Source organism: Perca flavescens, chromosome 21 (genome assembly GCF_004354835.1).
Source record: "Perca flavescens isolate YP-PL-M2 chromosome 21, PFLA_1.0, whole genome shotgun sequence".
NCBI classification, from domain to species: domain Eukaryota; kingdom Metazoa; phylum Chordata; class Actinopteri; order Perciformes; family Percidae; genus Perca; species Perca flavescens.
In genome coordinates, this window is record NC_041351.1 from 15,806,236 (window position 1) to 15,829,733 (window position 23,498).

A 23,498-nucleotide genomic window follows, 5' to 3' on the forward strand; every position below is an offset into this window, starting at 1 on the left:
CCTTTATCTCTGGTGAACAGTAGCAGGTAAAAAAAAGAGGGTCACTTCCTGAACAGAAGCTGTGGGCTGAATGTGTTGACATGCAGAGTTGTGATAATGGACAACATTTGTTTTAGATGAAGTCAGGGTGTGAACTACATGGTAGGGGGCTTGCCTCCCCTTAATAAGACATGAGCTCCCCTGAAAGCATGATTTGTGACATTTGGGGGTGGGGTTCTCTACAAATATTGACCATATACAATTTCTGCCATGCATTTCTATTTTTCTGTGGCTTAATCATCAGGCATAATGTGTGAAATTAGGCTATTTTTGATGTGTGATACATGATGAATGTGTCACAATGTCACTGCTTTTCTTAATACTAATTATCAAAGTGTACAGCACAATGCCAAAAACTTTACTCAATCCGCTTGTCTGCAGACTATACTTCTGCTTTATGCCGTGTCATACAGTACTGTGATGTCAGGTTTTAATATCACTGTGGAGGTTTTTGTGCTCATAACCTGATTATTATATTATATATATTGCTTTATGTCAGCATATCTGATAAGCATCAGATATGCTGACATAAAGCATATCTATTTGTAGAGTTTTGAACACATTGGTGACAAACTCTGGTTTTGAGGGGCCCCTAGGAATTCTTGCCTAGGGCCACAACAGACCCTAGAATCGCCATTGTATGTATGCACCAAGAGTCAGGAGTCCTCTTTTTGAGGCCCGCGCAACTGTAGCCTAAAATACAAGTTTGCTTCTCCAAAAGCCATTGTACAGTTTGCACACTGGATGATATTATGATCACAGTAATGATGAAGACTGTGTTTTTTTCCTTTCACAAAGAGAGAGCAGTGAGGATCTTACTATTTATGACGTAATTTTACAAAATCTATATCTAATCAGCTGAATTATTTCTATTTTGTTTCCTTAGACAGTAAAATACCTATGACGCCTTACTGTAAGCAGGCCTTTATCATACATTAAAAATTCACAGTAGGCACCATATGCTATACATTTACTATTTCAAAATCATACATGAATGGGGAATGATTAAGTCATAAGGTATTCTATATTTTTCCAACTCATAGTGCTTGCACAGGCTCAGAGATGGGATGAAACAGTGCAGAGGAAGTGGAGTAAAAAGGAGAAATGGACCTTTTTATTTTAAGGTTTTCCTTTCATGGCTTATTTTAACAGTGCTTCTGTGAGTGTTTATTGATCTTTGATAAAGCTGTGTCCAACAATCTAACCAATGTGTTTGCGATGTGATATTTAACTTCCTCTTTCCACGGATAATAAAAGAACCACGTTAATACCTCAAAGAAAGTAGGCAATATGTACCTTAATACATTTAGTGAACATGTTTAAGGTCTGATGAAAAACCAAATAAAACCCCATCAGTGTCCAACATGAACTTTTTTTATTATTTGCTTTCTAACGAGAGCTGCGGGTAGGCTTAAACTGTAGAGTGGTGTAGTGGATACTGATGCTAATTTGGATGCAAGGCTGATAAATAATGTTTAAGATAATAACAAAATCAAATCTTAATCTGGACACTCTGAAAATAACTTTAAGAAGTATATGGGTAAATATGTGTAGCTAGTCTTTTGAAATTTGTGCTCAAGTGATCGGATCCAAACTAAGCAATACTTCTGCTTAGTGCAATCAAGTAACAGCATAACAGTGTGCTCATATAAAACAGAAAGTGTTGAAACCCCTCCTACATCAGAGTTCCTCTAACTAAGCTGCCTTTGCTCAGAGCAGCCACCTCAGGGTTTCTGCTTTTTGCTTTTGGCAGCCTCTCTATAATTTCAGTGGTAAAAATAGTTAGAAAAGCACAGAAAGCACAATAGTTTGCAAATAAACACACTAGCGCTTTGCATGGGAGCAGCACAATGGACTGGATAATTACTACAACAATATTCTTGTCAGGTAAGACACATTTTTTCTTCCATTGTCTCTTTATACATATTTGTGTCAGAAGTGAAAATAGGATCCTGTTATTCCATTTAACGACTTTGGGGTGCAAAAATTTTTCAAAACAGCACAAAAGTGGGCATGACCTTTTTTGCTCGATCCAGAAAATCCAGGACAAATACAGTTTTGTTTCTCAATCTCAAGGTTCAAGAACTTTAACTACTGTAAATACTAGTTCATTGGCCAAAAGCTGTCTGTGTAATTTAATGTGTAAGAGCATAAATTATGATAAATCTCTCTTTGTATATCTGCACAGTATCTCGACAGGTCAACAGTCTTTACATTCTAAATTATTGTTATGTTGTAATTATTGTATGTCTGCAGAAGACATTACTCGCCTCTTGATAGTTAACATGATCATGTTTGCTAAACCTACACAACCTTTGATACCAGTGTGAGGTGTTGGTCCTGATATGTCTCTCTCATGATCTCAAACCCCTTTTGCAACAGCTGAAACATTTGAAGGTATCCATTTGACAACACATGTTTCAACGGTTTACAAGCATTTTATTTTTTTTTTTTTTTATTATCACATTAAGACTTGTACTCAGTATGAGGTAGGAGGGCAGTGACAGCTGCCTTAGTGATATTTTCTTCTATACTGGTGTTTTAGTTCACAATCAAGACAGGCTCAACAGATCTATTAGAGGAAGCTAATGTTGGCAATGTGGGTTTCTCACATACTGTATTGTAACTATGAGGAACCATTCAGTCCAAGTGTTAGTATCATGTTGACCTTTTTTTCATAAACTTCATGTTATGACCAAAAAAGGCAAGAAAGGAAGACATTATTTATGCAACATAAATTACTCACTGTCAGGAAATTCCATGTGAGGTAATTATAGAAGGAAGACTTCCTACATGTTTCCATGTAAAGTAGAAGTTAGTCTTAGTATTTTTTTAAATATAAAAACAGTCTTGTTTCCTCTATTATTCCTCTGGAATAAATGATACAGAGAATCTGAATCAAAAGAAATGTTGATAACTTGCTGAAAAATGGCATCTTCAATTTTTTAAATTGTTTTTTTAAAATGAATAATTGTTAAGGGCCTTCTTGTTCAGTTCACATGTCTTATAAATGTACTGAAAGCAGCACAATACATTTTCTTACTAAATCATATGCACATGCAGAATAATTTCAAAATCAATGTCATTGTCAAATTTATTTATATAGCACATTAAAACAACTGTGGTTGACCAATGGGCTCTACAAGGTAAAATATCAAATACAAAAATGATCACATAAAATACATTGTTACAAATAACATGGAACAACAAAACACATTAAAAGTCATTTGACGCCCATTAACATTCTGCACAAAGTGGCTTTAAATTGGGTTGTTTCTTCTTCCTTCCTGCAGTGTTACAAGCTGCACTTTGTTTTAATATCGATCCTGTGGCTTGGAATGTCCTGACTAAACCTGCTGCAGGTTTTGGATACCAGGTGGTGCAGAGACCATCAGAGTGAGTCAAAGCATGGATGTCGTTCTATGAAAGCCAAATGTCTACTAGCATTTATGTGTGTCTCATACTAATAATAAATTAAACATGTAGCATTTTCCTATAGAAAGAAATGCAGAATTCATTTTGCTACATCTTTCACATGCTTGTTCGGTTGTGTTTCCTCAGCTTGCTGGTCAGTGCTCCTCTGGCACAGTTTTCACAAAAGGGGGCAAATCTATAAGTGTTCCCCACATCCTGCAGTGAACTATTAGTTCAATGTAAGCAACTTTTCATTTCCAAACATTTCATATAAACTATTAAATTAAAGTTAAATGATTAAAGCTAATTAAAAAGCAAGGATTCTGATTATTAAAAATTACAGGCATTGGCGGGTTGGTTATTGAGTCTTAAGAGCAGTTTTTCTTATGTGGGCCACCTGATAGATATGGTTTCTGGATAATTCTGAAAATGATACTGAAAAATGTTTTTGGTGTGTTGACTTAAGTGGCCAACAGTTTAAGGAAAATAAGTCTAAGTATTACTCTACATGTTCCAGCCACAGTTCCTTTAGTTTTTGCATATTTTAGATTTCAATAATAGAATAAATGAATTGTTAAGGTGGAAATATTAAGTTTTGAATGCAGTTTAAAATGGTTACCATTAGAAAGGTATATAAAGTCACACGATAGTTATAGTATGAACTGGCTAATGCTGCTAATAGTCAGACAACATAGGTTATATATAAGGAAGTATTTATACTAGTATCACAAAGTGTCCTGAATGACTGTTTAACATGACTGATGAATGTTTTCAATGCAGTGCCAGACTTTGCAGTCAACGCGTCTCTTGGTTTGACAATGACAAATGATCCCTCCACACAAAACACTTTGGTGAGCTGGTAAACTGCAAATATTCACAATTCATGGTGGGGGGAAAACCATCTTGCTGCGTTGCATTTTACTAAAGCCCAGAAAAGATAGCAACATATTATTTATTAATCAGAATTGTCTCTCTTCAGGCATGTGGTCCAACCATCCCAAAGGACTGCAAAAGTATCACCATGTTCAGCGGGGTATGCTTGCAGATAGATAGATCTAACCGCATTTCAAACCCTATGCCTTCTTCTAATAAAGGTAAAAATGGAATAATAAACAACACACACACACACACACACAATCAACACAACTTGCATAGGATTTCTCTCCTTCCTGCCTGAGCACTGAAACAAGCAGATATACAGTAGCTACCAATACAGCATCTTGTCTAAATATTTTCTTCAAAAAGAAGAGAAGAACATGTCTTAAGTAATTTAAAGATGCAAATACTGAGACGGAAAAAAAACAATCAACTCATATTCTACAGGTTGAGTTTATTTGAAACCAGATCTTTGACATGCATAACAATGAAAATAATAACTACCACAATGTATTTTCCTAGGATTATTAATTGTGAATAAAGAATTGGTTTCAAACACAATGCACATTTCACTTGATCAGCTTGCACCTCTTATAAATATATAATTATTAATGCAACTACTGGTAATAATACTAAGTGTTGGATTTGTAAATTCACTCAGATGATGCAGGTAAACTGAAAGGGTGCAAGGGGACATTAAAAGGGAATTTTATGTTGTAGTATTTTTGTAAATTTATTGAAAAATACAAAATCTGCATTTTGTTGGCTGCATTTATGTTATACTGGGCTACAGTGTGAAAAAAATGTTTTAACTAACTCATAAGTTACTTAAAAATCTCTGACAGAGTGCCGATCAGCTGACATAGCATTTCTGTTGGATGGTTCTGGCAGCGTAGCCAGCCAGGATTTTCAAAAAATGAAGACTTTTGTGAAAGATCTGGTCGGCTCACTCCTGCCTCTAGACACAAAGGTAATGTTATGTTTACACTGCCAGTTTGACTGTAGCACACACTCTGAGAACTCATTTGTTGTGCAGTGTTAAATAAAATGGATAGATCTACAGAGATTTGACAGTTACATTTTTAATGTTCAAATTAACAGTTAATGGCCTTCATTTTTCTTTTTCCTATTTTTACAGTTTGCTGTTGTCCAGTTCTCCTCCCATTTCCAAGTCCATTTTTACTTCAATGAGTTTTTCCCTTCATCATGGGAAGCTAAAGTTGATGACATTATGCAACTAACTGGAGGAACTAGGACAGCTAGAGCCATCAAATATGTGGTGTAAGTGCCCACATCATGTTGACTTTCCCATTTGCACAGGAAGATCTTAGAACTTTATTGTGTATGTATTAAATCTATCAAAGCATGGCTAGGTGATAGTAGTTTGAATTTAGATAATGTCTATATTGGTCTCATGATAATGTTTTGGTGCATATTTAATAACAGCTATGTGAAGAAACTAGGTGACTTTTACAAATTATAGTAGCAGTATCAACAGGGACAGTGGAGCAGACACAGCATGCTACTCTTTTGTGAGCATTTCACTTTTGTTGATCTGTATTCAAGTAAGGGCCCTTAACTAAATGTAGCTTCCCTTTGCTTAAATTTCATTCAGGACCACGCCCAGCCTTTCTTTTCTCTGTATGGGGCGACAAACAAAATGTGGACCTGCTCATAAATCCATTGCTCCATAGCGCGACTAGCTGTCTTAAACACTTAAGTCTTTATTTTACCAGAGAGATGCCACAGTAATAACATAACCACACATCCTCAAGGGAAAATAACTGTCCCAGCATCCTGATATTTTAGTTTTTTTAAACAGACATGTAATTAATTATATGATAGCTTAGTACAAAATGCATTGCAAAATGGTGTATTGAAATTGCATCTTTCTTTTGACAGCGAAAACATTTTCATACCAGAACAAGGTTCCAGGTCAAATGTGAAGAAGGTCTTGATAGTCATTACCGATGGAGAATCTCACGACCGGGGTCAATTGCCATATGCTGTAGACCTAGCTGAGAAGAAAACATTGTTCGATTTGCTATTGGAGTAAGTTATTTAGTTCCACTTAGTAAATGTGAGCAGCTAATTAATTCTGTAGCCCAACACAACACCTCAACACAATTTTTTAAACATCTCTAGGTGGGGAGCGCATTCATTAAAGTGAAAGCAAAAAAGAACTGAACACCATTGCATCGATTCCCAAAAAACCCATGTGTTTCAAGTGGAGAACTTCAACGCACTTGAAAAAATAAGCGAGACCTTGCAGGCCAAGCTCTTTGCTATTGAAGGTATAGTTATCTATGGTTTCAAAAAATGATTATTGGCAAATATGTCTCAAAATGTCAACCTGCATACAATTTCAGTCTCATGCAAGAACCTTTTATAAATCAGTATTTGATTTTTATTCACTATGCTCTTTGTAACTCCAATGTAGAAAAGATTGGGATGTGGCCATTGTATCATTCTGCATTGAGAGATTATTGTGCTCATTCATGTTGCTGTTACAGGATCGCAAAGTGGAGAGTCACTGAAAATGGAAATGGCTCAAGAGGGATTCAGTGCAGTTTATATGCCTGAGGTAATAAAAAATCTGAAAGAAATTCACTGGACAATGCAAACAGATACACATGTTGATAAAAAGCAGATAGACTTTTTTAATGTATGTAACACTTCAGCATTTTCTTTGGACAACATTTATTTACTTTCTTGCTTTTTTTTTTACTTTCATAAATATGTTTAGGATTTAGTGGAAATGTTTAACAAAATAAATATGGAAAGCCTGTTCAATTAAACATTTGGTTTTTAGGGAATTCAGATGGGCATTGTCGGTGCTAATGGGTGGAGGGGAGGCTACCTGCCATTTACAAGTAAAGGCCTCCCACCCTTTGAGCCCCCTATAGATGCTGACAGTTATCTGGGTAAGAAAGTAAATACAAAATAACAAAATACCTGCACTGCTTCATTGCAATATTTTCTCCTCTCTTTGAATTTTTAAGTTATATATTGTTTATTATAGCCTATAGCAAATATTTTATTTTGTTTATGTGTCGAGGTCAGTATAGAAATCATGGTGTTTTTACAAATGTCTTAAGGGAAGATGAATGAAGACTAGACTTGAGTATTATGGATAATCTCAAATTCGAGAATATTCTGAACTAGAAATTTTAGACATTTTCTAGTTTAAAGAATAAAATGTTAATCTGGTAATCTTTCTTGATTAAAAAAAAAAAAGAAGGTTTTATTAACATTCATATTTGTTCCCTGCAGAGGTAATAGTAACACCTAATGCTGGCCCCACACTGGAGGATAATTTTGGAAATGTTGGGTCCGAAGCGTTGTTAGCGTTGGACAGTCTGGCGAGGTCAGTGACTCGAGTCTATTCGGTGTGTTCCGTGCCGTCGTCTGTCTGAGGGGCCATCGGTGTTCATTTTGCCCGACCTGACATGTTCAGTCGGGACATACCCGGAAATGGCGAGCGGAATGAGCCTGACTACAGTCTCTCAAAATCTGACAAAAATCTTTTAAACTGACCTTTGCTGAGCTGAAATGAAGACAGCATTCAGCAACTGCATGGAAATTTCTGCTTAAAATGTTTACAGAAACATGTTTCAGTGAACTATCTTAGTACAATATGAGATCAGTTTTCTGAGACTCACCCATGACAGTCTGTCTTTGAATTTGCTGAAAAAAACAAACCCATGTAACATGTACAGTCCAATCAGCTGCCGGTTTTCATTTTTGGGCAACAATAATGATTAGCCACCATGCCTGTTTGGAAAATTACATCACCTTTGGTGTGTTCTGTGGCTTTTTGGACCAACACGGAGAGACTGATCAGTCCAACTGGCTTTTCCATTAGGGTCGGCCGTCTGGTTGGTGTAACGCTATTAATCAGTCTCCCATTTCAAATTGTTGTGTGAAAAACACAAGGTTCATTGAGCAGAAACCTCACAGAGGCAGAACATAACCTGTTTTTAATTTCTGCTGAATGATAGCCTATTCCACCATTTTGACTTTCCCCTTCTGGCTCGCTCTCTCTCCGTCCACACACACACTCTCACAGTCCGGTGCTGGCTAACTGCGTCTCTGTGAGTCGAATGTGAGTCCATCTTTGTACTCGGCCCTGTTCTGGTGGTTGATTAACGCAGCTTTTTGCTGATTGGCTCTCATAATGGGCCGGATGGGTAGCGCATGGCCATGAGTCCATGAGGCATCTTTCTGATTACTCCACATTTTAATTGATAGGCCTATTTTGTGAGAAAATTCTGAATCTACAACATTCTCTGTCAGGTAAATGTAGTAGTACATGTCTTCCTCTGATGTAGAAGTACTCTGTAAGTCAGTAGTAGGCTATACAGTGGAGTTGCATATTAAGTGGTTTGGGGTCCTTCTGTAAGTGTTTTTGGGGTATAATGGTTCTAGTAACAATAATATGCAAGAATAGACAGTTTGCTTAAAGTTGGCCAGACTTTTAAATGATGGGCTTTAATTCTAGGTTACTCCATGGCAGTCGCTTATACGCGCCGAGGCCCATTGACAATTATTGGTGCTCCAAGATATCAACACCGAGGAGCTGTGATGGTAGTTCATAACCAGAATCAAAAAAAATTGATCACTTTCCATGGCAGGTGAGTGCTTACTTTTAAGAGGGACTGGCAGTCCTGAAAGTCATTGTGAAGCATTTTTTTTTTAAAAAGTTTCTTCTTTTCTGTAGGCTAATTATTTTAATTGATAATTTTTTGCTTTCACCGTTTCAGATTGGTGAATATTTTGGGGCTGTTGTTTGTGCGATGGACATGGATCATGACAGCTTCACTGACCTGATCCTCATATCTGCCCCGATGTTTATCGACACTGACAGAGAGGGAAGAGTTTACGTTTGCAGCTTAAGTGGTTTGGTATGACAGTTTTGTCTGGTGTCATTAAATAAATCTTTTTTTTTTTATCGACCATGCAATCATTACCTCTCATCCTTATATTTTCACCAGAATGTTGATTGTCACTTAGATGATTCTCCATTAGTACTAAGAGGGGATGCATCTAACAAAGGAAGGTTTGGGTCTTCTCTTGCTGTGCTGCCTGATCTGAACGCAGACGGTCTCAGTGACCTGGCGGTTGGAGCGCCTTTGGAGAATGATGGTCAAGGCAGCATCTACATATTCCACGGTGAAAGAGGAAGAAGAATCAATCCTGCTTACTCACAGGTGAGCAAGATCACATTTAGATTAAACAGATCCAGTAGCCTAGGTTTTTTTATGGTGCTTTATTGCCCACTGTAGATTACTGAGTTGGCGTTACAGAGAGGTCATAGTTGCGATTAATATTTATTAGCCAGAAAACCATTCATTCACAATAAGGAAATAAGTTCCAGATGTATCGTTGCATTTCAAGTGTTGCATACTGTAAGTCAGCCTACTTTCGATGTATCGTGAGCTAAACCGGGTAACGTTATCAAAAAGCCAAAGCAAAATAGCAACCGTTCTTAGATTTTAAGTCTCATTTGCTGTTACAGGTAATTTATGACCATCAGATAAAAAAAATTACATAGGCTTAGAAACATTAAAAAGTTACATATAGTTACTTTGATTTGATTAATTGAAATATTTTTATTTACTACTAAAACTATAAAAGAATTCTTTTTGTCTTGGCTGTTACAGGTCATTTATGATCAAGATAAAAAAAATGACAGGTTTCATTATAAGGACTAAAGTTCTTTGATTTGATCATCAAACTTTGTCAGACTCAGTCAAGTCATCATTTTGCATACCATAGTGGGGACAGACCTATTTTAATTGAAATATTTTTATTTACATAGAGAATTGTTGGTTCTAAAGGCATGTCGATCAGTCAGTTGTCCATAGTGGGGACAGAGGTAAGCGGTTGGTTCAAGATAGTTCATCTGTCAGGTAAGTCCATATCATCTGTCATACAAGTGTAATTTACTACTATCACACTTTAGCTTTGCAATGTGTGCAGACCAGTCATTTAGTCTCTTTGTAAAAATTAGGACAGAACTTGACAAATAATGCATCATATCAGGCAGCTAAAATACTGTATAACCTTTCTGCTGGATTACTGATTACAAAACCAAGAATTATTTTCCTGCACTGTGCATTTTCAGATCGAAGCCTATAGTAATGGTAGAAGCTACGGTGTCATTCAGCCCAAAACAAATTTCTACTCAAAACTCAGACTGTTCAAAACCTTTGGAGACCACAGCTGATATCTGCTTTACCATGACCAAATACTCCACCGTGGACCAAGGTACCTGATACTCATTGTCCATGCATTTAAATAGGCTACTTGTAGGGTGTGTGTGTACATGAGTAACCTCTTAATGAATCTGTTCCAGCTCAAGCAATGATTAACTATACATTAACTCTGGATGCCAACCGCAAAATCCCAAACAACCGAGCTTACATTGTTGTGAAACAACGAGAGGTGACTGGCACAGTCAGTCTTGACTTACAAAAGCCTAAATGCGCCAATGTGAAATTCTTTGTTGAGGTGAGCTGTTAGACATTTACTGGAAAACCAGCACCTCTGTCATACTGACAGATCCAATGTTTGATGCCCATGTTGTGTTAGAGTCCAACCCTCGTGATTTTGACGACTAGCATTTCACAATCCTTCTTGTTGCAGGCCTGTCCAGAAGATGCTCTCAATGTACTTTCCAATGCACTCAGATTCACCTTTGACGGCTTACCTTCCGCCCAAAAACTCAGTCCAAGTCTAGCCCTGCAGGCGCAGACAACAAGCTTTCATCCTGTAAGTAATCTCTAATGACCTACAAAGAACTTGCTAACACGTCTTACATATGACCTTCGTTGTCTGTCCAAATATTAGCGAACAACAAAGAGTAGTTGTTCAGCTTCACTTTTTGTGAATTCAGTTCAAGGTTTCCACACAATATACAATTGTAATTTAATTTATTTGTAAGAGTATAAGCGGTCAGACTTTTAACTGCCATGTCTAGTCTTTCTGAACAAACATGGCTTATTGTATACTCTCTTCCACAGTTAGGGTTCGAAATCAACTGCGGCACGGACAACAATTGTGTAGATAACCTGAAAGTGGATTTCAACTTTACCAGGTGAGTTACTAAAGTGAAGCCTAACTTGGGTGTGTGGTCACTGAGTTTACACACTCTAACTGATCAGCATGGTCTTTGACTTCTATTCTTTCAGTTTGGGGCTTCAGCACAGGACAGCAAAAGGCACAGATATTTTAGATATGCCTTTTTTGGAGTAAAATATCATAGCGTCACCTTCCTAAAATAATTGCCTTAGTCATTTTTTCAGGTTTTTCAGAAAACACAAAAAAAAAAAAAAAACGGCCTAAGTCACATGCTTGACATAGGCTATTATACTAAAGGTGTAGAATTACATGACCTGTTCAACTGAGGATGTAGGCAGTTTTACCAGACGTGGCCAGCACCATAAGGAGATGATTTAGGCAACAAAATAATTTTTGTTAAAAAATGACTTAGGCAATTATTTTAGGAAGGTGACGATAGTATATGGTGTACATTGATGAACTGTTGGATGGCACCGCCACACGTATAGGGCCATGGTTCTAGGCATGTCAATGCCGCTCTGTCCAGTCAGTCGGTCCATCGCTTTATTCCAGACTGAAATCTAAACAACTATTAGATGGATTGCCGTGGAAATTTGCTAAATATATTTATAATGTCCAGAGGATTAATCTTTATGACTTTAGTGTTCCTCTGACTTTTCATCTATCACCATCAACAGGTCAAAGTTTTCTTTTGAAATATCTCAACACCTTCACCAGTACTAAATGGATTGGCACCCGGTTTTGTACCAAGGTTTCCAGACGATGTAACTAAGACTTTAGACACTGTCTCTTTAGCACCACCTTGTGGCTTTTATTTGAAATGCATTACATACAGGCAGAATTGTAATCAATTATGTAATCCCATTACTTTTTGTCTAGTGCCATCATCAGGTCATTTTTTTTTTCTGTACTTTGGTTTATGAGTAAATAATTGCAAAAGGGATGGCATTCCCATCAGCCTCAGCTGCCATACAGTATGTATTTTGCGCTAGAAAGCACATTTTAGTGTGCTAACACTCTAAACCAAAGAGCTTAAGCTAAAGATGGCATAGATGCTGACGTTAGCTAAGCCTTAGCCTTACAGCTGGCTGTAGACTATTTTTCCTATACCTTCACTTTTCTTTTTCCTCATAATCTGTCAGATCCTCAGAGGTTAAAGTGGGCATTGATGAACTGTTGGATGTCACCGTCTCACTGGAGAACAGCGAGGAAAATTCCTACAACAGTCATGTCATTCTCACATACCCAGTCGGCCTCTCCTTTAGGAAGTTTACAATGCTGCAGGTAAAGCATCAGGATCGAGTCTGCTTCATTTAACATCTGGCCAGCTGCTCTCTCGGGTCACATTTATATTTTTTTCATTTGTCTTAAATAAAGGGAAGAATTGAGTGCAACTCCTTGGACAGTGAAGATGGCTCAACACGAGGAAAGACAGACTGCACTGTTGACAAGCCTATTTTAAAGAGCAACGCTAAGGTTTGTTTTTTTGTATTGAAGGATCCTTTTACACTGCTGCAGCGACAGAAGAAGCAATCTGATCTCTCTCTGTTCATGTCATTTTAGGCTTTCTTCATTGTATCCTATGGGATCCAAACCAATAGTAAACTTGACAGAAAGATTTATATCACTGCAAATGCTACCAGGTACTGCTCAGCTGCCTGCATAATAAGCACAACAATATGCAAGTGTGCAATTAATCCTATAACCATTTGTACAAATGATTTTGCCTCTCCTTTAGTGGGAATCAGGAGCATTCTAGCTTAAGCATACTCTACAAAAAGAGAGAGATTGATGTGAAGTACAGCATTTTTGCCACAATTGAAAGGTTTGTATATTTTTTTAAACAAAAGAAACAACATAAAAAGTTATAATATTTTTAAGCTGGAATTAACTTACCTAATATTCATCAAATGTTTAATATCTCTGTTTAGTTCCCTCAGCTACAGCAATTTCTCTTTTGGAAAGAATAATTTGCAGAAACCATTTCAACAATCAATTGGGGTAAAATATAGTATATCATATTTTAAAGTTCATTAACTTCACTTTAATGTTCATTATGTCTGTATAACACATCCCACCTTTTTCTATTTTCCTCTTCTCTTACTGTAGGTTACAAATCATATCAGAGAACTAAATTTCACTGTGGTGATAAAGGTGCCAGTGAAGCTCGGTGATAAAGATATCTGGGTGGATTCAAGCAGTTTGCAGGTCAAATATTTGGAAACTTGTGTCGTTACTGAACCACAAAAATTTATTAAATTAATCTGTTTTTATGCAACTACAACCTCTGGGATAGAAAGATGAATGAATGGCTGTGGTTATACGAGGACCAAATCTGGTTCTCTGGTAAACTGACATGAATTGGCTCCATTTCAGATCCCAGACTGCCAAAAAGACAAAGATGAAGAACCTAAACAAACAGATTTTGTTGCTACGGTACAGAAAAATAAGTTAGTGGTAAGTATGCCTTTACCATCTACGAGTAATTACAAAGCTCATTTAGAGGGGTACGCACACACTCAGAACTGGAGTTACATCTATGTAACTAGTATTTTTTCATCCCACTGGAGTCTGCAGGCCTGATGACAGATTTCTCTGCTTACTTTGATTCACCAACAGGACTGCTCTGTAGCCAGGTGCAGAGTGTTCAAGTGCAGTAGGTTCATGGGAAGACTGGAGAGTAAAAAATACCAAATCTCTGCCAACCTCAGTTCTGGATGGATAGAGCAGGTAATCGATGTATAACATTGAACAAACTGACATTTTATGCACATTTTATTGTAAATGATGCATTTGGAAGTATTTTCATAAAACTGGTCCTGACTATACTGTGGTAAAATATCTCCCCAAATAATTATTATCTAATGAAATTTAACAACACTAAAGATCAAATCAACATGCTCACCCCACTTCTCATTTTCCCCTCACACAGATTGGACTTCGTTCTGCCAAATTCCTCTTGACCAGCACAGCCACTCTGGAGTATGACAGCACCCAGTACATCTTCTTTTCAACAGGGTCTAATAACAACCCACCGGTTCGCAAGGTAATTACACGTTATCTTTTACATCTTTCTGTTTGAGAAGAGCTTGAAATTGGATCCACATTCCAAAATGTCCCCTCTCAGATTGAAGCAGAGGTCGAAGTGTATCCTGAACCCGACTTCACCAAAGAGATTGTCGGAGGATCCCTGGGAGGGTTAGCTCTACTGGCTTTACTCACCGCTGGCCTGTACAAGGTGAGACACTGAACACTGTTTCCATTTATTATACAGCTTCATGGAGGCAGTTAAGCTATTTTGATGGGGTGGTATTGTACACCCATATAAGCAAAAATAAATAAATACATTGTTTATTCTATCATCTGGTTTGGTTCTTTTCAATCATTTATCATGCATGTTTTTAACTTTCTTTGTTTTATACTCTTAGGCTGGATTTTTCAAGAGTAAATACAAGGAAATGATTAACAATGATGAAGCAAATCCAGGGGTTGATGGAGAAGCACCCGCCCCAGAAGAATAAATGTAAAATCAGTAGATGTCCCCTAGCCCCCTGGCGGTTTCCAGATAACCTGATGATTGCAGCTGAGCTGTTCTAGTTCATCTGTACCATTACTCAGAGTTTTAAACTTTTTATAACATTTAGCTATTTTCCGGAATGTGCATGATTTATATGGAAGAAGACCACTTTAGATTAATGTATCTAGAAAGCGTAGCTGTGTCTGAAATCACTCCCTCGCTCACTCATTCACTATATCCTATAACAGAGGTTCCTAACCAGGCGGTCGGAACCACAACAAGGGGTCACAAGATGATATCCTATTATTACTAAGTAAATTATGGTCCCGTAAATTATTCAAATTAAAGTCTGAGCAGGGGAAATCTCAGACATGCACCCTGGGACAAAGGACCGCAAATATACATATAGATAAAACCCCTTAGATTATAGACCCTGAATAAGTGACTTAATGGAATCCAGTAAATTGAAATTTTGGGGCACTAGAGTATACATTTCACAACAAATGTTTGCCAATTGGGGCACTTAAATAAAAAAGTGGATGATTTGCACTATATAGTATGGAGAGTGACTTTGGACACAGACCATGTGGTGTAATGTGACATTTTTCTAATCCAAATTTGTACCTAAACAGTCCATTGTTGGTCTACAATGAAACATTCCTGCTTTTATATTTCTGCAAGCTATGCATTTAGAATTTGTTGTATGGTGAAAAAAAAAGTATGATCAGCTGGATTCTGGTTTTCAACACATATTGTACTGTAAAAGTTGTAACTGTAATATTGATATAAGTATTCAAAATTCATGTAAAGAGACATTTATTTTAAACTTTATCAATATTTATTAGATATATGTAATTAAAATTACTTTTCATTTCTCTAACAATTTAAGAAAATTTACCTTGTCCTATTTTATATGTAGAAAGACAACAGAGGTAAAAGGAAATAGAAAAAAGAACTTTTTTAACATCCTTCATTTAACTGGATTTAGTGAAACACATTGTGAAAAAGGCCCTTCCCTGTAATATCCCCCCCCCCCCCCCCTGCCCCCTTCCCACCCCCGGTTACAACAGACCTAACACCCTGACAACAGAAACAGTGAGGTAATAGGGACAACAAAAGAGAGAAATAAGGAAATTGAGAAACCTGCTGCATTTCCTGTTGCAGCTGCGGCAGGAGATGGCATGTCGCTAACTTTCTCCTTTAAGAAGGACCCGTATCTTGAAGCTTTTGCAAAGACCTGAACATCAGCGCGGCCTGATTTACTTCCACTCATTGTTACAACGGCCTCCTTAAGATGAGTCTGACTTACACAGCAGAGAGCCGTCCTGATCCCCCTGCAAATATAAAAACAGGATTCATCATCACCTAGGTCCTGACACACCTGATGTGAAAATGTCTGCCCTGATGACAAGGTGAACAGATCTTAGAAACACAGATCCTATATGACAAACATTTAAATATGAAGAGAAGCAGAAATAACTGACAGGTAGAGGTAAATGAAATAATCAAAATTGTAACAGTTAAAAAAATGTAATTAGAAATAAATGATTTTATGCAGGGCACTCACTTGCAGGACTGTTTACACTTTGGAAAGCAGTACTTGGTCCTGTCATTGGTGAAGTTGTTGGGGCAGCTGGCAGACCAGGACAGGTGTAGCTGCTGTCAGCATCCAGCCCCCTGGAGGTGACCTGGACAAAGCCTGGCTTATCAGAGCCGATGAGGGAGTTGATCCAGGACTGGTACCTGGACACTCTGGTGTAGACTCCCGGCAGATTGGGCCGAGCACAGCCAAAACCAAAACTGACAATTCCAGACTGGACCCAGACAGAGCCCTGCTGGTTCACCATTGGACCTCCTGAGTCACCCTGAGGAGACGGAGAGGAGACGTCTGAGGATTTCAGAAAATCCTAAACGCGTTTAACATAAAGTGACGGATTCAATGAAGCAGCCTACCTGACATGAGTCTTTGCCTCCTGCCAGAACACCAGCACAGATCATGTTGTCTGTGATTGTACCGACTCCGTTGAGACAGTTACACTGTCTGTTTCCTAGAACTGGCACCTTCACTTCTTGAAGAGTTTTAGGGAATGGTAATGACACTGAAAAATAACAAAGAACAGTGCTTTTTAAGTCATTAAGTAACTCAGCCTGAAAGACCCATGCATAAGCTTTTTTCTAGCTCATTAGGTTTTGAAGGAAATGTTTTGCTAACTTTGCAGAAACTTTTAAAGTCAAGATTTTCCTCTTTTCATCAATTCATATATAGTGATCCACAGGGGAGACAGTCCTCAACACCTGCTATAAATTGTTCCTCACCTCCCTCCTTGAGTTTGCCCCAGCCAGTGACCCAGCTATTAGTACCGCTGTTGAACACACTGTCACTGGCTGCCAGACACACAGGTCTGATGTAGGTTGTGAATGTGACCGGTGAGGAGAGTTTGAGCAGAGCAATGTCGTTGTTGTTGGTGTTCCGGTCATAGTTTGGATGCAAAATAATTCTGGCGACAGTTCTGGACACTGCGTTTGGGTTATTGCCCTGCAAGTTCCGACGACCGAGAGAAACCTGCCATCCAGACCTACTTGTACTGAAGTAAAAAAGACAAAAATGTATTGGTTTTAGGAAGAACCCAAGCTAAAAGTCAAACTAAAGACTGAGACACATGAAAATTCATCCTCTATAATATTACAACACCTACCTGGAGAAGCAGTGAGCAGCAGACATCACCCACTCTCTGTTGATGAGGGAACCACCACAAACATGGCTGCCAAATCCCTGCAGACTAACCTGCCAGGGCCAACTTCCAGCTGTAGCGTCTTTACCTCCAACTATCCTGGTGTTGACGGGAGCAGTGCCACATACTGGAAAATAGATCAGGAGGGCTAGACTTCAGAATCAAAGTCAGTCAAGACACTTTCATTATTTATTCATCAAGTTTGCTTCCCAGGTTATCACTGGGATAAAATGTCCTCAATGTGAATAAGTCCCTACAGCTAAACTTGGAAAATATCATTGAAATGTAGATGCAATAATCTAGACATTTAAACAGATGTTAAATGTTTTCAACTCACCATTAAGCTGAGCATGTGATTCTGAAAAAGAGACAACACAAATGGGTTAGTTATCAATCTCAGTAGTCTGAGATATTTCCAGGCAAATTTCCAAAAACAATAGAAACAAATAATGTTCCCCTTGTTGCACAATAACAAAAAAGCGTCATATTAAAACAATTATACATACCACTTTCTAATATATAGTAGCTCCATTATAACGACATTGTAAGTTGTAAGCAATGGCTTGATTGGTGGTTAATAAATCATGCACTTGTGCTTTTTCTTTGGTCAGGTTTTTCATGGTTTTAAGAAGCCATTATCATTCCATCCATTAATACATGTTTTTTGCACCATTTAAATATTTATTACGTTGTCATAAATGGTGCAGAATGTTCATGGTTGTGTATTGGAGGGATTTTCCTGTGTTAGTTTAATATTTGTTTATAATTAATAGTCATTATTAATACACTTACATAACTTATAACATATATTTAAACAAGCTATAAAATGATCATTAGTTATCTCATAATTCTACAGTATGTCTTTTAATTTATAGTTCTATAGCCAGTGTGCCACATGAGACTCAAACCCAGGACTTTACATTTATATGAGCCATATTAATGGGCGGCTCCACCAGATCCCACAGTGCAGTGTGGTATGGAATAGAAATGGACAAATAAACCATACTACACCTGTGCTCATCATTCTCCAGTATCCCTAACCAGGGAGTCAGGTATATTTTAGTTCCATCTTGTAACTTTGTACAAATTCATTTGATTTTCCAAATAACACCCAAATAAATGTCTAAATCTCCGAAAAAATATTCTTCTAGGGGATTTCCCTTTTTCATTGTAGGTAAATCAATATATAGGCCTACCATTTAAAAACATACAGGTTTGTCATTGAAATCATCACATCCAACATTCAACCACTCAAAATACTCAGCAGTTGACCTTTATGGAGGTGACCATGTTCACAAAACAAGATCAGAAAGCCTTAAAAGTCCCATTTACAGCCAGGTGGATACATTTGGAGTTTGTTTCTTAGTAGGCCTACCCTCATATATTAAACAATTTTGCCACAAAGATGCTGGTTTAATCTAAGTGTGACTTACCTGCAGATAAAAGGCTCGCCAGAGTCAAAACGCACATCCACTTCCTCGAAGTCATTGTGTGACTGCACGGTTCCAGTTTGTCACTGTTTAAATGCCTGGTTTGACAATACCTGAATTGTGCCCCTCCCATGAGTCATCCCACATAACTTCAAATAAGTTATCTAAAATAAATAAGACAGTTTCCTTGTTCCGGTTGCTTAATTTTTGTGAAAAAGACTACAGCAATTCAGTTATGTAATTTCATACAGTACACAGCTTAGAGACCACTGTCCTAATTGTGAGTCCTTTCACTGTACGAATGAAACCTGTGATGAGGATAGCTGGCCAAATAATGGACAACTAGTTTAAACCTTTTTGATGGGATATTTGGAATTAAACTTGATTAAGAGTATTGGTTGTAATGACAGAGGATTGCCTCTCTCACGGTCTAAAGAAGAGCTCAAAAGAGCTCTATTGTTGCATAAATATTTTTGGCTGGCCTTCATTTCTACTGTTTCCACCAAAGGAGTGGACAAACCACTCACATTTGAGACTTGAGCAAACCCAGTTTTACTCATGACACTGAGCATATATCTACATTATGATGGCAGTTGATGGAATTAGAAATAAATGCTTTGGTGTTAGTTGCTGAGTAATCCAAAGGTCTATTCTCAGCTCATAACATAAACCATTGGTATAATTATTCACAATTAAAAAATAAGAACTATCAGACAGGGTTTATGATGTTTGCTTGTCAAGAAAGGGGGATCAGCTGCATTGCTGTAATCTCAGTACCAAACGTGTCGAAGAAGTACGTCATATACAGATGAACAAAAACATTTCCACCAGCACCTTTACACGACAACGCCTCACGTATGACTACTGTACTGTACTTTCAGTACAATTACAACCAACTCTCAACAAAGGTAAAGCATTGAGTGAGCAGGTCTTGCTGACATGTCAATGGTCTTTCTGACATGTTAAGAAATGGCTCATGTACCAAAAACAATACTACACAGTTATGTTGACATTCACGTTGTGGCTACAACGTTCACACCTCGTCCATTATTTTCTGTCTATTCCATAAGTGGATATATGCATTTTGGCAGTGAGGACAAAGAGCCTTTCAAATGCAGTTATATAACATTTCAAAACAATGCAGTATGATATGGAGGACGTTTGTTTGGTTAATATTTTTCTACCGTTGTTCCCAGTGAAACTTGGATTAAGTTTATGTCACGTTAGGACATGACGACTTTCTTTATCTTTATCTACTACAAAAAAAAAGATAACCTTTGCTTGTCAAGCAGAAAGAAAATATGCAGAACATACACTACAGTAGAAGAAGAAGAGAGAAGTCAAGCACTGCCTGCTAAAGTGTCGTATGCATCTTTTCTGGTTGTGGCTTGATTCAAAAGATGGACACATTAAAGGGCAACTTCATCTGCTTTCTTTTCCAGGTTTTTCAAAGGGAAACACACACTCAGCCTTAGAAAAAAACAGTGACGTAGGTTACCCCAGTAAGCTAATCAATAAGGTTATGAATAATGTGAATGCTAGTACTAGCTGAGTCAACATTACCTGTGCTACTTTTGGAAATAATTACACAGAAGCTAAGCAATGTAGACCAGCAAATCCCATGTTCTGCGAGGTAAAATGACTTTTTGTTTTTGTCAAAGGAGTCCTGGTGGCTTTGAAGAGAGCGATATAACGGCTTCAGTTTCCCCGGATGAAATATTCTGAATAAAGCGTACACTTAAAATGACATTGATTGATTATTGCTTTTTTTAGGTGGTCCTTTCTTTAGGGGGCTAAAATATGTTTTGCTGTGTGGCCCTGTCCACAACAGTACATATGGCCCTCTTTAAAGCCACCAGACTCCTTGGACAAAACAGTGATTTTACATCGCAGGACACGGCAGTTGCTGGTCTAGCGCTGCCTTGATTGGTTAGTTTGTTTAATCGGATCTGAACATACATGGCGTCCACAGCAGTACATTGCTTGGCTTCCATACCAGTATCTCCTGTCTGCTTCTCCAAACTGGGGGCGTGCAGATTGCTGTCTAAGTTACTGTAGCATACTGTACTGACTATAGATAAAGATATATGTAGCAATGTCATAATACAGAAACCTATGTCAGGTCAGGCCATTTTGGGATTTGAATACATTAGGTGAAGCTACAGAATGATATAAAAACCTAAAAAATAAATAAAATAATGGTCTGCCCTTTAAAGAACTCACAGAATCAAGAGCTGGTAAATATTGGCACAATATAATTTATACTTTTCATTAATAAAAAATAATGACAAAGTACTTTGTTGTCACAAATGCTTTCCAGTACATTAAACTAGCAGCAGGACAGTGTTGGTACATAAGTTAAAAAGCAACCCATCCAAGTTTTATTTATTTCCTTCTTCCTGGAATGATTGCATGGTCATTCATATCCGAGAAGAGGCGTTGAGCTGTAACTATGGTTAGTAAGTCATTGTTTTAATTATTGCAGCGGAATTTATTCTTTCAGTCTCATTAAGACTCTAGCAATACTCAAAGCATGATTTGGTCTGACAATTTTTTTTGTCCGAAATAGATACACACTTACCTTATAACCATATGTGGGTGCTAGTCCAACATATCTCATATGGAACTGTGGTGATACACTCCAGAGTTGATCCTGACTCACTTGAGGAAATGACAGGAGAGAAAGGGAAATGCAAAAAGTGGAATAAAATTGTGATTTTAGCAATGACTAACATTTTACAAAACTTGACATTGACTGTATGTAACTATTGATCTCACATGTTATCATCACATACTAATATGTACTACTAAATACTTACGTCACAAATTTGAACTTCTTGCAGTGGATGGTTAAATTAAACTCAAATTAAACACATTAAATGAATGAAGTCCAGCATATGTCTTGTTAGTTCATTTCGAGTGCTGGACGATGCAACCTTAAAGCATGCTAAAGTGCAAACATTGTTTCTGGTCATCATTTTTAAAGCAGCCTTGTCATGGTGATGTGAGTCACTGGTTATAAGGAATCAATGCAATTTTGTGGAAGACTACTGTTGAGGAGGGAGACCTTGGGAAAACGTATCTGGGTTAGTGATATTATGGAATGACTCCATTCAAAGGGGCAGAGAGGATTTTATTCCTTATATCAGAATGAGTTTCCATCGTGTGTGTGTGTGTGTGTGTGTGTGTGTGTGTGTGTGTGTGTGTGTGTGTGTGTGTGTATACCTGCGTAGGGTCTGAAAATGGCAGAAAAAAAGTACTGTAATACATTAAATTACAGCTTACCATTGGCCAACATGTAATAATAACAACACAACAAATTATTTGTAGGTTGACTTATTAGAACAAATTCTCCCATACTATAAATGAACTCCAGTATTTATAACAGTTATTGAAACAGTCAACTGTTGACATGAGCATAAGCACAAAAGAAACGTGCAACAAGATAATTAAGCTAGCACATGTAGATAAGTAATGGCTAAGCAAACAACAAGTAACAAACACATACTGTATGGGAATTGACAAAAGGATTCTTTAGTCCTCTTTGTGATGCATACACGCAATCTTTCAACACTTCATGTCTACGGTGGCCGACAGGAGCAAACGCCCTGCAACTTCAGAAAACACATGCAAATAGACAAAACACAAGCAAATTAAGAAAACAACTTCATTAATTTGACAACACATGCGCAGCATTCAGCAAACGCGCTGCAAATACACACAACACAACCAAATATACAAACGCGCTGCAATTAAAAAACGATGCAAAAAGAAAAGCAAACCCCGAAAAAAGAAGCGATGCAAAAAGAAAAACAACTTCGTTAATTTGACAACACATGCACAGCATTCAGCAAACGCGATGCAAATACACACAACACAACCAAATACATAAACGCGATGCGAATAAAAAACGATGCAAAAAGAAAAGCACACAAACCCCGAAAACAAATAAACAAAAAAACGCTGCATCCAGATTCCACAACGGATTCTTCAGACCTCTAGAGGGAACAGCTAATCAGCTGGATTTTCGACCCCTTTTCTGCCTTTTTATTAGAGTTGGGTATAGCCTCGTGTGACCGTCCTGATCTCGCGAGCTCCAGTTTTCCACTGGCAGATCAGTCTGGCATCTTGAGGCAGAGAAAATTTGGAGCCGTTAGCCAAACGACCGGGCCAATCAGCGTTGGGATTTATTCAGTTTGATAAATCCCACGGTAAATTGGCTGGTTTACTAAACAGAGAGAGGCTATTTTAAATAGTCTATTATGATTACTTCATTAATTTGACAACACATGCGCAGCATTCAGCAAACGCGCTGCATATACACACAACACAACCAAATATACAAACGCGCTGCAATTAAAAAACGATGCAAAAAGAAAAGCAAACCCCGAAAAAAGAAGCGATGCA

At 37.7% G+C, this 23,498-nt stretch overlaps 1 protein-coding gene and 1 pseudogene across 1 annotated transcript; one reads left to right on the forward strand and one right to left on the reverse strand.

The window, feature by feature from the left end:
• Window positions 1-1,734: 1,734 nt before the first annotated feature.
• On the forward strand, window positions 1,735-15,908 carry LOC114548578 (integrin alpha-X-like; annotated as a pseudogene).
• An 88-nt stretch (window positions 15,909-15,996) lies between these two features.
• LOC114548357 (serine protease 27) lies at window positions 15,997-19,253 on the reverse strand. The gene is made up of 7 exons (XM_028568255.1): window positions 19,095-19,253; window positions 17,999-18,019; window positions 17,626-17,788; window positions 17,246-17,514; window positions 16,883-17,028; window positions 16,497-16,794; window positions 15,997-16,263 (listed from the first exon to the last, which is right to left on the reverse strand). The coding sequence occupies exons 1-7, from the start codon at window positions 19,222-19,224 to the stop codon at window positions 16,235-16,237; spliced, it is 1,056 nt and encodes a 351-aa protein (XP_028424056.1). The 5' UTR covers window positions 19,225-19,253; the 3' UTR covers window positions 15,997-16,234.
• Window positions 19,254-23,498: the final 4,245 nt, after the last annotated feature.

What these genes read in the sequence shown, in the direction of transcription:
- LOC114548357 (XM_028568255.1), bottom strand. Translation starts at nt 19,224, where the DNA reads ATGGGAGGGGCACAATTCAGGTATTGTCAAACCAGGCATTTAAACAGT. An exon ending in GCTGCTCACTGCTTCTCCAG is followed by an intron (nt 17,515 to 17,625) that starts GTAGGTGTTGTA and finishes TTTTTACTTCAG; the next exon opens with TACAAGTAGGTCTGGATGGC. An exon ending in AAGTGTAAACAGTCCTGCAA is followed by an intron (nt 16,264 to 16,496) that starts GTGAGTGCCCTG and finishes TTATATTTGCAG; the next exon opens with GGGGATCAGGACGGCTCTCT.